A 14,198-nucleotide genomic window follows, 5' to 3' on the forward strand; every position below is an offset into this window, starting at 1 on the left:
TTGCCTATTGGATTGTCTCAAGCTTAGTTCTTATGGTTCGTTCCAGAGATGTGAACTATACCAGGCGTTGTCTTCCTTTTATTGGTGTTTTAAGATTTTTAGCACAACAAGTCGAACTCTTCGTAGGATAATTGTGTTTGGTACTGGCGTAGAATAATGCACACACTCCCTGAGACTATTTTTGTAAATACTCATGGTAGTTATTCCTTGTCTGTCCTATTGTACCCCCAACAAGCTGATGTGATGGAAACTCCTATGTGCGCCTGAGAGCCCTAAAACCTGGTACCTCCCAACTGTGGTTCTCAGAACAAAAAGAAAGAAGAAGCTGTAAACCAAAGTTATTTATTATAAAACTCAACAATTACAAAGTCATCTCGAATGAGAGAATCTCGTTTTATCGTATTGGTAAAAGAATGCATTGAGGGTGAAGGGCGTCATATAATACCAGACACTATTTTCCCTATCTTGTCAGCTGTTGCATTACTTGTCAAAGACTCACCTACACCGATTGCCAATGATTTACTGACTGGTGAGTTAGCCAGGTCACCAGATACAGGTACGCGATACAAGCACCTGTACACACCGGAAGTATGATTAACAGAAAATGACACTTGCGTCACATGGCCCTCTGCTTTCTCCTCACGGATGAGAACTGCGTCATTGTATAAACGAAACCAGCTTCCTCCATATTTCGCAGGTGCTTTGCAGAGGATGATATACTCTCCTTCAGTGCCAGGATCATGTTCCCAATTGATCCATGGTTTTGGCAGGTCTGCAAGACACAATAAACATGCAATATGCAACCACACTTTGCGCATTTTATAGAGAAAAAAAGCACATTTTATTGAACTTTTTTGGGTACACTAATACATCCTCCTGTGTATCTAACGTCCACAAAAATATACTTCTGCAAATTGAAATCAATAAATGATGCGGGTGCGAATCGGTGGCCTGAGTGTGAACCCCTGTACCCCAGGTACCCCAGGGGACCTGTGCTACTTTATTTTGTGTCGTTGTGATGGGACCTAGGGGCCCGACCCCCGATGTGAGGGCAGCTCTGAACTGCATCTCATGTACATTCTATTCCTTATCTGCTGCACAGTTTTGATATGTTACATATCAACATTTTCGTAATAGAAAATGTAATAAAGAACATTTTTTTTTAACTCAATATATGTTGCTCTGCGGGAGTGCTCATAGAAATTAGTGGCGGCCAGAGACCTCCAGGACTACTCCCTTGATTCTGTGTCAATCCATAAAAAGTCTAGAATTTATATGAAGCACAGGAGGAAACTACTAAGAATAAATTAAAAATCATCGATAGTGATTTAGGCCTATAACAGCATTCATTTATACAGAGCAGTCCAAAATATGCTGAATAGGTTAACTCCCTTTCTTCCTCCCACTGGCATCCTTCAGCCCTTCTCTTTTCTCCTATTTAGTCTATTTGCATATATACATATTCACCAGTTTGCATTGTTACCGTATTACCTACATAAATGTGACAAAGTGCCTCTTTTTGCTTTTTCGTCCATATTTTTTTGGGAACGATGCTGCTGGTTTTGAACTTTGTGCTCTGGAGTACTGATGTCCATTTGCCAGTGAATGTGATCTGACTTCTCAAACGTTGTAAAATTGTGTAATTCCCAATTGCCATATTTAACTTTCTAGTATGCCCATTGTTAGAAATGGGGTCTTTGGTTGGTAGTCAAGTTACCCCCTGCCCAAGTAAGGACCATCACTCTAGTCAGGGTAAAAGAGAATCACCCTCACCTTACCCCCTTGGTAGCTTGGCACGAGCAGTAGGCTTAACTTCAGAGTGCTAGGTGTAAAGTATTTGTACCAATACACACAGTAACTTAATGAAAACACTACAAAATGACACAACACAGGTTTAGAAAAATAGAAAATATTTATCTAAACAAAACAAAATCAAAATGACAAAAATCCACAATACACAAGTCAAATTATCACTAAAAATGCAAATAGAGTCTTCATGTAATTTTAAACACAACGCTAACACTGTTAGCGTGAAAATGCACCTTGGGTGGATCAAAAATAACACTGCACGGGCGAGTGTACGTCAAAAAGGGCTTGTGATGCGTCGATTTCACTCAGGAACGAGACCTTGCGTTGTTTCTCCCTTAGTTTGGTCGGTGTGCGTCGTTTCCTTTCTCCGCAGGACAACGATGCGTCGATGCGGTCAGCACTCTCGGTTCCAGGCAGCCCTTGTGTTGCTTTTACATGCCCAGTGGTGTTTGCATCAGAAAGTCGGCCGCACAATGGTCCGAAAACCACGCAGCACGGGTTGCGATCTCACCAGCCTCCGTCAGCGATGCTGCACGTCGTTTCTCCAGCCGCGGGCATCGATCTTCCGGTCGCGTTGCAGGCGAGCGTCGATTTTTAGCCGCGAAGCTGGCGGTGCATCGATTTTTCAGCCGCAGATCAGAGTTGCGTCGATCTTTTCCCCGCGTGGTGGTTTGTGCGTGGATTTCTCACTCTTGGGCTGCCCGCTTCTCCTTTCAGGGTCCCAGGAACTGGGTGGGCACCACTTGGCACAGTAGAAGTCTCTTCAGAGTCTCCAGGTGTTGGCAGAAAGAAGTCGTTGTTGTCCCTGAGACTTCAAACACCAGGAGGCAAGCTCTAAATCAAGCCCTTGGAGAGTTCTTCACAAGAAGTAAGGCACTACAAAGTCCAGTCTTTGTCCTCTAGCACAGGCAGAAGCAGCAACTGCAGGATATCTCCACAGAGCACAGTCACAGGCAGGGCAGCTCTTCTTTGTCAGGTCTTCAGCTCTTCTCCAGGCAGAAGTTCCTCTTGGTTTCCAGAAGTGTTCTCAAGTCTATGGTTTGGGTGCCCTTCTTATACCCATTTTGCCCTTTGAAGTGGACCTACTTCAAAGGAAAGCCCCTCTTGATTGTGAAATCTTGCCTTGCGGAGGCCAGGCCCCAGATACACACCAAGGAGTTGGAGACTGCATTGTGTGAGGGTAGGGACAGCCCTTTCAGGTGTGAGTGACCACTCCTACTCTCCCTCCTAGCACAGATGTCTCATCAGGAAATGCAGACTACACCCCAGCTCCCTATGTGTCACTTTCTAGTTAGAGGTGCAACCATCCCAAATGTCAAACTGACCCAGACAGGGAATCCACAAACAGGCAGAGTCTCAGAAATGGTTTAAGCATGAAAATCCTCACTTTCTAAAAGTGGCATTTTCAAACACACAATCTTAAAATCAACTTTACTAAAATATATATTTTTAAATTGTGAGCTCAAAGACCCCAAACTCCATGTCTATCCACTCCCAAAGGGAATCTGAACTTTAATCACATTTAAAGGTAGCCCCCATGTTAACCTATGAGAGGGACAGGCCTTGCAACAGTGAAAAACGAATTTAGCGATATTTCACTGTCAGGACACATAAAACACATTGCTAAATGTCCTACCTTAACCATACACTGCACCCTGCCCTTGGGGCTACCTAAGGCCTACCTTAGGGGTGTCTTACATGTTAGAAAAAGGAAGGTTTAGGCCTGGCAAGTGGGTACACTTGCCAAGTCGAATTTACAGTTTAAAACTGCACACACAGACACTGCAGTGGCAGGTCTGAGACATGATTACAGAGCTACTTAGGTGGGTGGCACAACCAGTGCTGCAGGCCCACTAGTAGCATTTGGTTTACAGGCCCTGGCATCTCAAGTGCACTTTACTAGGGACTTTCTAGTAAATCAAATATGCCAATCATGGATAAACCAATTACATACACATTTTGTATAGGAGCATTTGCACTTTAGCACCGGTTAGCAGTGGTAAGGTGCCCAGAGTAACAAAAACAGAAAAAACAGAGTTCATCACACATCAACAACCTGGGAAACAGAGGCAAAAAGTTAAAGGAGACCATGTAAAGTCTAACACCCATAGTATGTGGTGTAGGAACATACACCAGTGCACAAAAAATTAAATATCACTCCTTGGCTGCATCTGTAGACTGCAGCAACTATTGTTCAGTCTCTAGGTTGACAAGGAAAACATGTTTTTTCAGGCCTACACTGTGGGATAGACTGCAGTGAGAAAAATAGGATATGTGCAGCAAAAGTGGGGAAATTTGCCCTTGGCAACTTTTGGTCCATTGGTAAAAAAGTTACACTTGGGCTGATTTATGGTCAGGCAGGCCTTAACCATGCTCTATCTTCACTGCTGCAATACTTCGCTGACAACCAGATGCACTAAGGGCTCCCAAAGGTTTGACCATTTGACTTCTCAAAAGATTTTCAGTGGGCAGCTGAATGGCCACATTTTAATATCCCTTATCGCTGTAATAAACCTGGGGTAAGAGCAAGCAATATGCTAAAAATACCCTTACGTCATTGGATAAAAATTCCCACGATGTGGGGTCATTAATTTTTGTTTTTTTAATAACAAAATCCAGCTTTGGGATTTTGTTTTTGAAGAAACAAAAACAAGCTACAGTATTGATGGATGGCCATCAGATTTGATAGAGTGGTCTGCCAAACTTTTCACTCATTGACAGGAAACACTGTAACAAGATTTGTAAACTGGGCTAGAGGACGACTCATAATTAGTTGGACGGGTACTGGGTCAAAGTGACAGAGCTTGATTTAGATGACAGAGTTTACTCTATGTCTGGACGTAAGTGGCTTGACCTGGGAAGCCGTGAAAAGTATACACCCAACAAAAATAATTTGGCGGCTGCAAATGTTTAATTTTCCTGCTCAGAGCTTTTCTGCCAAAACCAACTTCCTCTTTCTGTGGCTATCAAAATTGAAAGGAATTTCATCATAAACAGCCTACAATGTTGCCACGCTGGAGATTTTGAATTTCATAAAAAGACTAAGGGCCTGATTTAGAGTTTGGCTGATGGGTTTACTCCGACACAAACGTGACAGATATCCCACCTGCCTTATTATGATTTCATTATGTCCTATGGGAATCACTAATCCTATTCTGAATTTCTTAATCCTGAACCTTTCCTGGGTCAGGCAGACCCTCATGGAATACCACAATCACAAATTCAGCATCCGATTTCCACATCCTGTATAGAAATGTGAATTCATTGCACTAATGCTGCTTTTGTCAATTGGCCACACATTGGGTTTGGGTTGGGGAGCAATGGGTTGGCAGCAGGGCCTGTCACCACTGCCTGCTGCACATGCCTGAAGGATATGTGCAGTAGTGACTTTCCACGCGTAGATGGTGTCATGCAGCCAAAGGCCTTGCACAGCCGTGGTTGGCCACATGACATGGGCTAGACAGAGGACCTGGCTCTCTGCAGGCAACTCCTGCTGTAACTGACGTCCTTGTGCAGAGGAGTTTGACTCCCACGCCCTCTTATGAATATTTACATCAATGCAACTTTTATATTTTCCTCATTTTACTTGTGTTTACCTCCCAATGTTTATGACCTTTAGGAGGTAACTACTTGTGAGTGTCAGTGCAGTGTTGTGTAACATGTGCATGCCAGTCTGGAATTTGCAAACTATTCGACAAATGAGCACACTTTGACCTGCACAACCTCATTCATATTTTGTCTTACAACTACAGAAAGGCTGCACCATTTTTTTTCCAAACCAAGTTTAGGCACCAGGGGCCATATTTATACTCTGTTTGCACCGGATTTGTGTCGTTTTGTTTTAACGCAAATTCGATGCAAAACGAATTTCATATTTATACTCTGGCGTTAGACGCGTCTAGCGCCAAAGTTCATGGAGTTTGCGTAATTTTTTTGCGTGGATACCTACTTTGCGTTAATGATATGCAAGGTAGGCGTTCCCTTCTAAAAAATGACTCCGAGGCATGTGCGCCGTATTTACACTCCCGGGCAAAAATGACGCCCGGGAGTGGGCGGGTCAAAAAAATGACGTCCAGCCGCTTTAGCGTAATTTTTAAACGCCTGGTCAGGGCAGGCGTTAAGGGACCTGTGGGCTCGGAAGGAGCCCAGAGGTGCCCTCCCATGCCCCCAGGGACACCCCCTGCCACCCTTGCCCACCCCAGGAGGACGCCCAAGGATGGAGGGACCCATCCCAGGGAACTTAAGGTAAGTTCAGGTAATTATTATTATTTTTTTTTGTGGCATAGGGGGGCCTGATTTGTGCCCCCCTACATGCCACTATGCCCAATGACCATGCCCAGGGGACATAAGTCCCCCTGGGCATGGCCACTGGGCAAGGGGGCATGACTCCGGTCTTTGCTAAGACAGGAGTCATTTCAATGGGGGTTGGGAGTAAAAAAAAACGGCGCAAATCGGGTTGAGGCGAAAATTTTGCCTCAGCCTGACTTGCCCCATTTTTTGATGCCCAAGCTCCATATTCCCCTACGCCGGCGCTGCCTGGTGTAAGTAATTTTTTTTGACGCACACCAGGCAGCTCCGCCGGCTAACGTCATTGAATAAATACAGCGCCCGCATGGTGCTTCAGAATGGCGTTAGCCGGTGTTAAATGTTTTGACGCACAACTGCGTTGGCGCAGTTGTGCGTCGAAAAGTATAAATATGGCCCCAGATGTTCGAAAGGCCACTGTGCCATAAAATCCCTGGCAACCATTATCGCATGATCACATTTTGCGGCTGGAAAAGCTAACTTTCTCGCACCTTCCACATAAATTTCGAAGTAATTTTTCTTGTACTGAGGAAAAGCAACCACTTGGGTTTATTGTTTATTCATGTAATAGATATGTTAAGATAAAGCAAAAATATTCGTATAGGAGAGATGTCTTCTTGACACTCAAGTTACAATCTCCTCTGGCATCACACCAAAACAAAACGCTGTTATAAAGACATAAAAACATTCTGGAGTTTTCTTGATCTACACACACATATACACCATGCACTGTATGTTGGCTACAGTGACAGTGCTCATGTACTAATTAGAAGAAGAGACAGTAGAGTATCAAAGGACCCCTGTTGCAGTATCCACACTGCACCCCGCTCTTCATTTTTATTAATCTGACAGACTCCTGACCAGTGATCTACACGATTATTGTATGTTGGTCAGTGACAGAGTGTTTGACTGTCTTGGGGTTTTGGAGATCACCCAAAATGTGGGTAGCTACAGTCCTTATGACCATTCCAGACAATGCTACAGTTTGGTGGCAGTCTATCACAGTACTAGGATACAGGCCTTTCACTTCCTATCCTGAGCAGAATTTGTCTGGTACTGCTTAGTTGAGGTTATTATTAAATTAAATAGCATTAGTTCTGCCATTTTTACATTAAAGAAGAAGAAAAGATAAATAACACAGGTTAATACAAAATCACATGAGAAGGCAACGCTAAGTAGAGCATCCTTGTAACTTCTTGTCTCACATTTCAAAACATCCAGATGCAAGTAAGATCGGCGTAATTATAAAAGTCGTTAACAATCTAATGCAGTATAGTTCCTGTACACCTGCCTTTTCAACTCCAAGTGCAGACACCGTGAATTTCATTAAGCTTTGCAGAGATTGACTTCAGTTCACTATCTTAGTATCAGTATTTTTATTTTTGGGTCTGTGCAACAATAAAGATTACTGCTCGACCTGGCATCCTTGGAGTAGTTTTTCCCCAACCCCTTTGCCTTCTAGACTCCTGTTTTGCTGATTTCGTTTTTGGTGGCTTTAGGACCCTACACTTTACCACTGCTAACCAGTGCTAAAGTGCTTGTGCTTTCTACTTTAAACATGGTAATATTGTGTTACACCCAACTGGCATATTTAATTTACTTGTAAGACCCTAATAAAGTGGCAGTGCATGTACCAGAGCCTGTAAATTAAACGTTACTAGAGGACCTGCAGCACTTATTGTGCAACCTTTTAAACATGTCTCAGGTCTGCCACTGCGGCCTGTGTATGCACTTTTACACCGCCATTTAGACCTGGCAAGGTCCAAACCTTATTTTTTAATTTATATACAAGTCACCACTAGGGTAGGCTTTACACAGCCCAAAGGGCAGGGTGCAATGTATTTAAAAATTGCTCTTTTAACTTTCACATGTCCTGGTATTGAAAAACTCCTAAATTTGTTTTTCACTACTGTGAGGCCTACCTCTCCCATAGGATAACATTGGATTAACATATTACTTGTAATAAGTGATAACTTCTAATTGGGAGCAGGAATGAATATCATGTTTGGTGTCTAAGGAACCCTAGGACACATGACTAGAAGTGATTGGCAGTTGGTCTTTGCATATTGCTCCCAGGCAGTAAGACAAAGGAGAAAATGCGGTATAAGGATGGACCATCTCTGATTTAATGAGAGGGAGGAAAGGTCACCTACCACACTTGCACCTCACGTGTTCTTCCTGAGCACTCTCACAAAGGGTTTGACACTGGTCTTTTGTGACCCCAGACAAGCTGGAGCCAGGGCAGGGAGGCAGGAATTTCCAGACACCTCTAGGGCAGAAACCTCCAGAACCTTCTCCTTTTTCAGAGTGGGAACTAAGTATAAATATTGGACCCTTATACCCAACATTTTACTACAGCTCTGGACCTGTGGAAGACCCAGAAGAGCTGCTGTGCTGCTCTGTTAGATGGACTGATACTCAGTTGCCCTGTTACCTGCTATGCTGCTGCCTCAATGAAGGGCTTGGCCTGCATTTTGAACACAGAGTGACTTCAAGAGACAGTTAGCTCATCTCCTGATCAGAAGCCCCAGGTACAGAAACGGCTTCCACCATCATGAACCCAGCCCCTGGAGTCAGTCTGCTGTGAGTCTTGTCCCTCAAGTGGTGCTACCCTAGTCCAGAATCCTAGGAAGTGGACTTGAAGGTGCTCTGCCAGCCCAGCTTTAGTCCTGTGAGCAGAACTGGCACAGCTTGATGCAGATCCACAGACCTCTGCTTCGGAACTGCCACTGTGGTACTCATCTCCAATGCAGGACTTTGCATTGCAGCCTGCAGTGTCCCCGAAACTATCACTGCACAATGCATCCTCTACACAGGCCTTCACATCACAACCCTCACGTCAACAGCATCCTCAACAAGCCTCACAGCTGCTTCCGAACCAGCAGGTGCGCAACGCAACGCATCTTCAACGCAGGACTTTGCAACGCAAGCCCCCCCCTTGACCATATCCTCGACGACAACACAGGACCTCACATCGCACCGTCACAGCTCCTCGGAACTGCATCTGTGCAGGGCATCCTCGACCACTGATCAAGCAATGCTCCACAGCCAGGATTTAAGGTTCTTTGCTCAGCAGACCTAACTGGGTTCCCAGTAGCCAGCTTGCTCTTCATCGCGATCGGCCTGAACTTATGTCTTTGTTCTGGTCTGACACAGCCAGATAACCACAGCTGGTGCTTTGTGATTCAAGGCACTATTCTTAGCTAAATCTTTAAAATTGCATATCTCCAGTTCCACAGATAGTTTTTTTTTCTTGTTTTGTTCTCAAATAATTTATTAAATTTACTATTTTCTAAATTGTTGATTTTTCTTATGTTGTGCTCTCTTTTATTACTGTATGAAGTGCTGCAAAAATACTTTACACATTGTGTTAGAAATGGGGTTTCTCGTTGGCTAGGGTATGCACCTCAGCCAGGCAGAACCCACCACTCTATTCAGGGCGAGTAAGTTACACACCAAAGATAACCTGTGCTTACTCCCAGTAGCTTGGCACAGAGCAGCAAGGCTTATCCTCAGAGGCAAGGTGTAAAGCATTTGTGCAACACACTCACACTAGTGACACAATAAATACATCACAAAAGAGACTCAACACGAAGGTGTATAAAAAATAAATAAAATATATTATCCATAAATCATTGACCAACATGACAGAAATCAGTGGCTACTTTGCCACTAGGCAATTGTCACCACAATCCCAATGAGTGCAGTAAAATAAGCATTTCTAGGTTGCATATGCCATTAAAGCATCCTCCCTGTGCATGTAAGGCAGATGCCAAGAAATGCTGCCTATCCTTTACGAGGCACAAACAACATATAACATAACATCAGGTTGTGAATTGCAACAGTTAGGTTAGAGAGAGAAAATACATGAATCACTAAACATGTCCATACCTACATCATCATGATTGTCATATATTATTAGTAATACCGGAGTTAAAAACATCAAGACAGTGTACCTGCATCTCTATTACAGATTGGGCCAGATGTGTCATGCATTTTTGCGATCACATACGGCCCAATGTGCCATTTACAATCGCAAAAATGCATTTTGGTATGTAAGAATCCAAATTTGCAATTCGGTAATAAACCCTTTTTGTCTGAGAATGTTTTAAGTCCCTAGTGTTGGGTTTAGGATGTTTGGGCCCATTTAGCACCACTTCCATAGTGATCTGTACTTTCTTTGTCATGTAGGTGGTGGCCTATACTAGTATCCACACCTGTGTTTGTGAGGTTTTCTTGGGTTCAACAGGCGGTACACATGGTGTGATTTGGCTGATTGCACATACTGTTTTATAATAAATTTTCCTTATGTGTAGGTATTATTTTACAACACTGAGTCCTGATGATGGTCTGACAGACCTCTGACAGCCACCACATACCAAAAAGTCAACATTACCTTCTCATTTGATAAGCTGAATTGAAGGACCAGGATATTGCTTGAACTGGGACTGAAAACCAGTCAATTACTGTGCAGGAATGTGTCAAGAGGAGGGTATAACCCCTTCCTAGATCACCTGTTGAGGTACAATCATATGATCCAGGGGGCTTACATACAGTGTTGTTGCCAAGGGATGGAGATTCTTGTATTTATTGTACATTTTGTGAACCTCCTGAATCCTATTGATTAATATATTGGATTTAAAAAGTATGGAGTTGTCTTATTCCTTAATTGAAGACTGTATCTTATGTACAAAAATTATATCTAAACAATTCCTCTAGGAGCATATTTAAGTGAAACTTTGTAAAAGTGGCATTTTCAGAATTGTGATATAAAATCCTATTTTAAAATACAATTCTTTAGAGACAGAGCATGTGCTACCCATGAGCCTCAAGACCTGCAGCCACTTCTCACCATCTAAAGAACCGATTCTACAGGCGGACATGTGTATCCACCTCTGTAACCTCTGTAACTATGTGTCCCAGCGGGTGATACATACTGTCACTCTCACTACCTATAGCTCAAGTCCTCCAGTCCCCCAGCAAGTTATCCGAGGGTGTCATCTACCACCCCCTACAAAAGATAACAAGAACAAACTGTTATATTTCATAAACTTGCAAGCTTGGCTAACTTCTGGGGATGAGCTACCTTTATATAAACCTTAATTTGTGCACATGAATAGACCCATGACAGTTACAGAGTAACCAGCAAACAAGTATACATTTGATGTCATACAAATTGTTAATGATACTAGCCATATTTGCTTTATGATAATAAAAATTATATATGTACATTTCTAACCCAGGAGAATCCAACAAATCAAAACAGACAGCTTGAACAACTATAGGCTGCGGGGTCACTCAAAATTTAGGGCAGTCATGTGTTCTTTGTAATGCATAGTCAACTCCTCCATTTACAGAGCAGAGCAGATTCAGTGTTACTATACAGTCCTACAGTGATGAAACTCAAACAATATTAATTCAAGGAAAGTCTACTGAAATACCTTATATAAACAGCTACTTCCACACCTAATATACTGGGTACAGGTAAGTCAGCATGCTGCAGAAAGTCTAGTTAAGTCAACAGACTTATGTAATACATAAATAAATGAATAATGCATAATACATAACAAACATAGAGACTGGGTTTGGGTCAGCCCTCTGTGGCCACTGCTCTGTTGGACCGTCAAATTGTGGTTCTGCCCACATAGAATCATACACAAAGTAGTTAACGGATTGTTCCCCCTCAGACACTGGCTTGCTTAGCCCTGTCATTCATACTCTGGATCAAACCAGAGGACTGCCATTCAGTGACTGAGTATCATCTAGCATGAGTGATGGCATTTTGCTACAATACGTCTGAGTACCACTGCAGAACAGAATTGAGAAACAGTCTACCCTTTTTACAGTGGCCATCTTGGAAAGGATGTTTTCTGCAGGAAAAGCAACACGAGTCACATGAAAAAAGCTCACTTAAAGTGGAATATAAATAAGCATGTAAGTATATGACTATAGTCATCCGGTGTTATTTTGAAAAACTTTTTTGTGGAAAATTTCGAAATCCAAAAACAAACAAATTTCATCATAAATAAGAGACAAGTCTGATAGTGAATATAGGGAAAGATAAACAAAGGGTTTTTCCGTTTGCAAACCATCCGATTCAATAAATCAAATGGTTTGCTAACACTAAAACCTTTTTGCAAATGTCTAAACCCACTTAGCGATTCAGAAAATGTTTTCCTAATGGATAAATGGTTTTAGGAAGCCACGCCGAACTAGTATTTGGAAGGGGGTCTGTTAAGAACTTCTTTTCCACATGAGGACTCCTTGTGGTATGCAATAATGTTTTGGGACCTAAATCCGATCACAAAACAAATATTTGACCAATACCTCAATGGCGTTGGTGACCCATTCACAAACTAGAATCAACCGCTACACTTTTAGGTGCGTGAATGTTCCAGCGAAATTTAACCTTAAGGGGGGCCCGAGAGAGTTTACAGGCCCTAATGGATACTAGAGAGAGAGGAAACAGTTTCATACTTGAGATAGCAAGGGCTTCTACAGCTAATGAACAAAACACATTCCAGCATTAGCTAGCCAGGTGCAGGGGCGGCTAACAATAGTTTTCTATCCTTTTATTTTTCTGCTTCTGGCACAGCAGTGCAGGGAGGGGCGGGCCTTGCTGTGGGAGGTGGGAGGGGGGAAGAGAGGAGAGTGCACTAAGTGCATGTGTGTTTGGTTGGCTATCTGAGGCCACCCAAACACACATGCGCATTTAGGTTTCTACAACCTGGCTGCATATAAAGCCGGACTGGAGAAACTGCACAGAACCCAGGCTTGTGCCTGAGTGGCACTTAATGCCACTCAGACCAATCCTGGCACTGCTTACATGCTATGTATATCATGCAAGCAGCGCCCGGATTGCTGGGGAGCCTTCAATGGTTTCCCAGCAATGAATGCTAGGACACCAGAAGAGCATCGAGGTGGCAGGGGTGATGGAAAAAAGTAAGTTCATTTTTTTATTCTTTTTGATTCCCTCCCACCACCCCCCAAATCCCCCATCCCCTTGAGATTTGCAGCCGCCGCCGCTGGTCAAGTGACAATCTTGATTAGTGAGTAAGCGGTGTAGTGCAAGTATCCTTAAGTGGGAGAGTTACAAACTGCTAAATAATAAATAAGAATAGAAAAACAAAGATCCGTATAGATTGATGCTGGTAGTGTTGAGGAATCAAAATGATTTTATATATTTTACAATGTAGACAATGAGAGAGATATTTAGAGAGAGTTCTAATAAAAAATAGCATTTCTTCCTGTACACGACCTGCGACTTCCTTTACAATTTTAAACATAGACAGACAGTACACTTTATCGTTATAAGAATATGTTTATCTAGCGGTGATCTTACAGGCGTTTCTGACATGAACATACTCACTCTTAATTGACTGAGCAAAAGTGCATATTCAAGAATGTTAAGATTTTTTCCACACAGATGTTAACATTTTAACTGGCGAAAGGATGGGAATTTATGGTGGATGTGTAATTTCTTAACCTCTTTCAGTGGAGCTATTTGATCATCAGATGCATCATTGAAGCAGATAAACAGTTATTCGGAGATGTCACAACATTATTTACATCTTTCAAAGAGCACCTTATTAACTGATGCTTCTGTGAGAGCTTTTACTGTAAATTTAGGACAATGATTTGCATAGTTTTAGAGTGGTCGGATTGGTTAACATCCTCCGAGCTAGAAAGCATATTGATATAAGGCATGGCCAGTCTAACTCAAAACAGGTTGGATTGGTTGAATGGGTATGTCATTGAAAGATGTAAATACATTGGGGCATATTTATAAGAACATGGTGCATCGGTCCCGATGTGCCACTTTTCTTATGTGCCCCTACTGCCACCTAATTGCACAATGATTTCGCTGTATTTACAATGCAGCACACCATGGTGATCGTTAGGACAATAGCATCAAAATGTTTTATGCTACTCTGGCACTTTGCTACACTAGCGTCAAAAATGTTTACGCTAGTGCAGCAAAGCACCGGGAGGCTGATTGATTACGATGGATGTGTAATTTTAACGTCTGCTCTGAGCAGGCATTAAAAATGACGGAAAAAATGGCACAGTGAAATCTTGCAATG

The 14,198-nt window shown here is 42.7% G+C and overlaps 1 protein-coding gene across 1 annotated transcript in view; it reads right to left on the bottom strand.

Annotated features, from left to right (window-relative positions):
- The window catches only part of LOC138246306 (osteoclast-associated immunoglobulin-like receptor), a 232,053-nt gene that overhangs the window by 9,744 nt on the left and 208,111 nt on the right, over positions 1-14,198 (bottom strand). The window contains exon 5 of the mRNA XM_069200788.1: positions 500-772. Coding sequence (XP_069056889.1) covers positions 500-772 — 273 coding nt within the window. The remainder of the gene's footprint in view (positions 1-499; positions 773-14,198) is intronic.

The sequence above is a fragment of the Pleurodeles waltl genome, chromosome 7 (genome assembly GCF_031143425.1).
Source record: "Pleurodeles waltl isolate 20211129_DDA chromosome 7, aPleWal1.hap1.20221129, whole genome shotgun sequence".
NCBI classification, from domain to species: Eukaryota; Metazoa; Chordata; class Amphibia; order Caudata; family Salamandridae; genus Pleurodeles; species Pleurodeles waltl.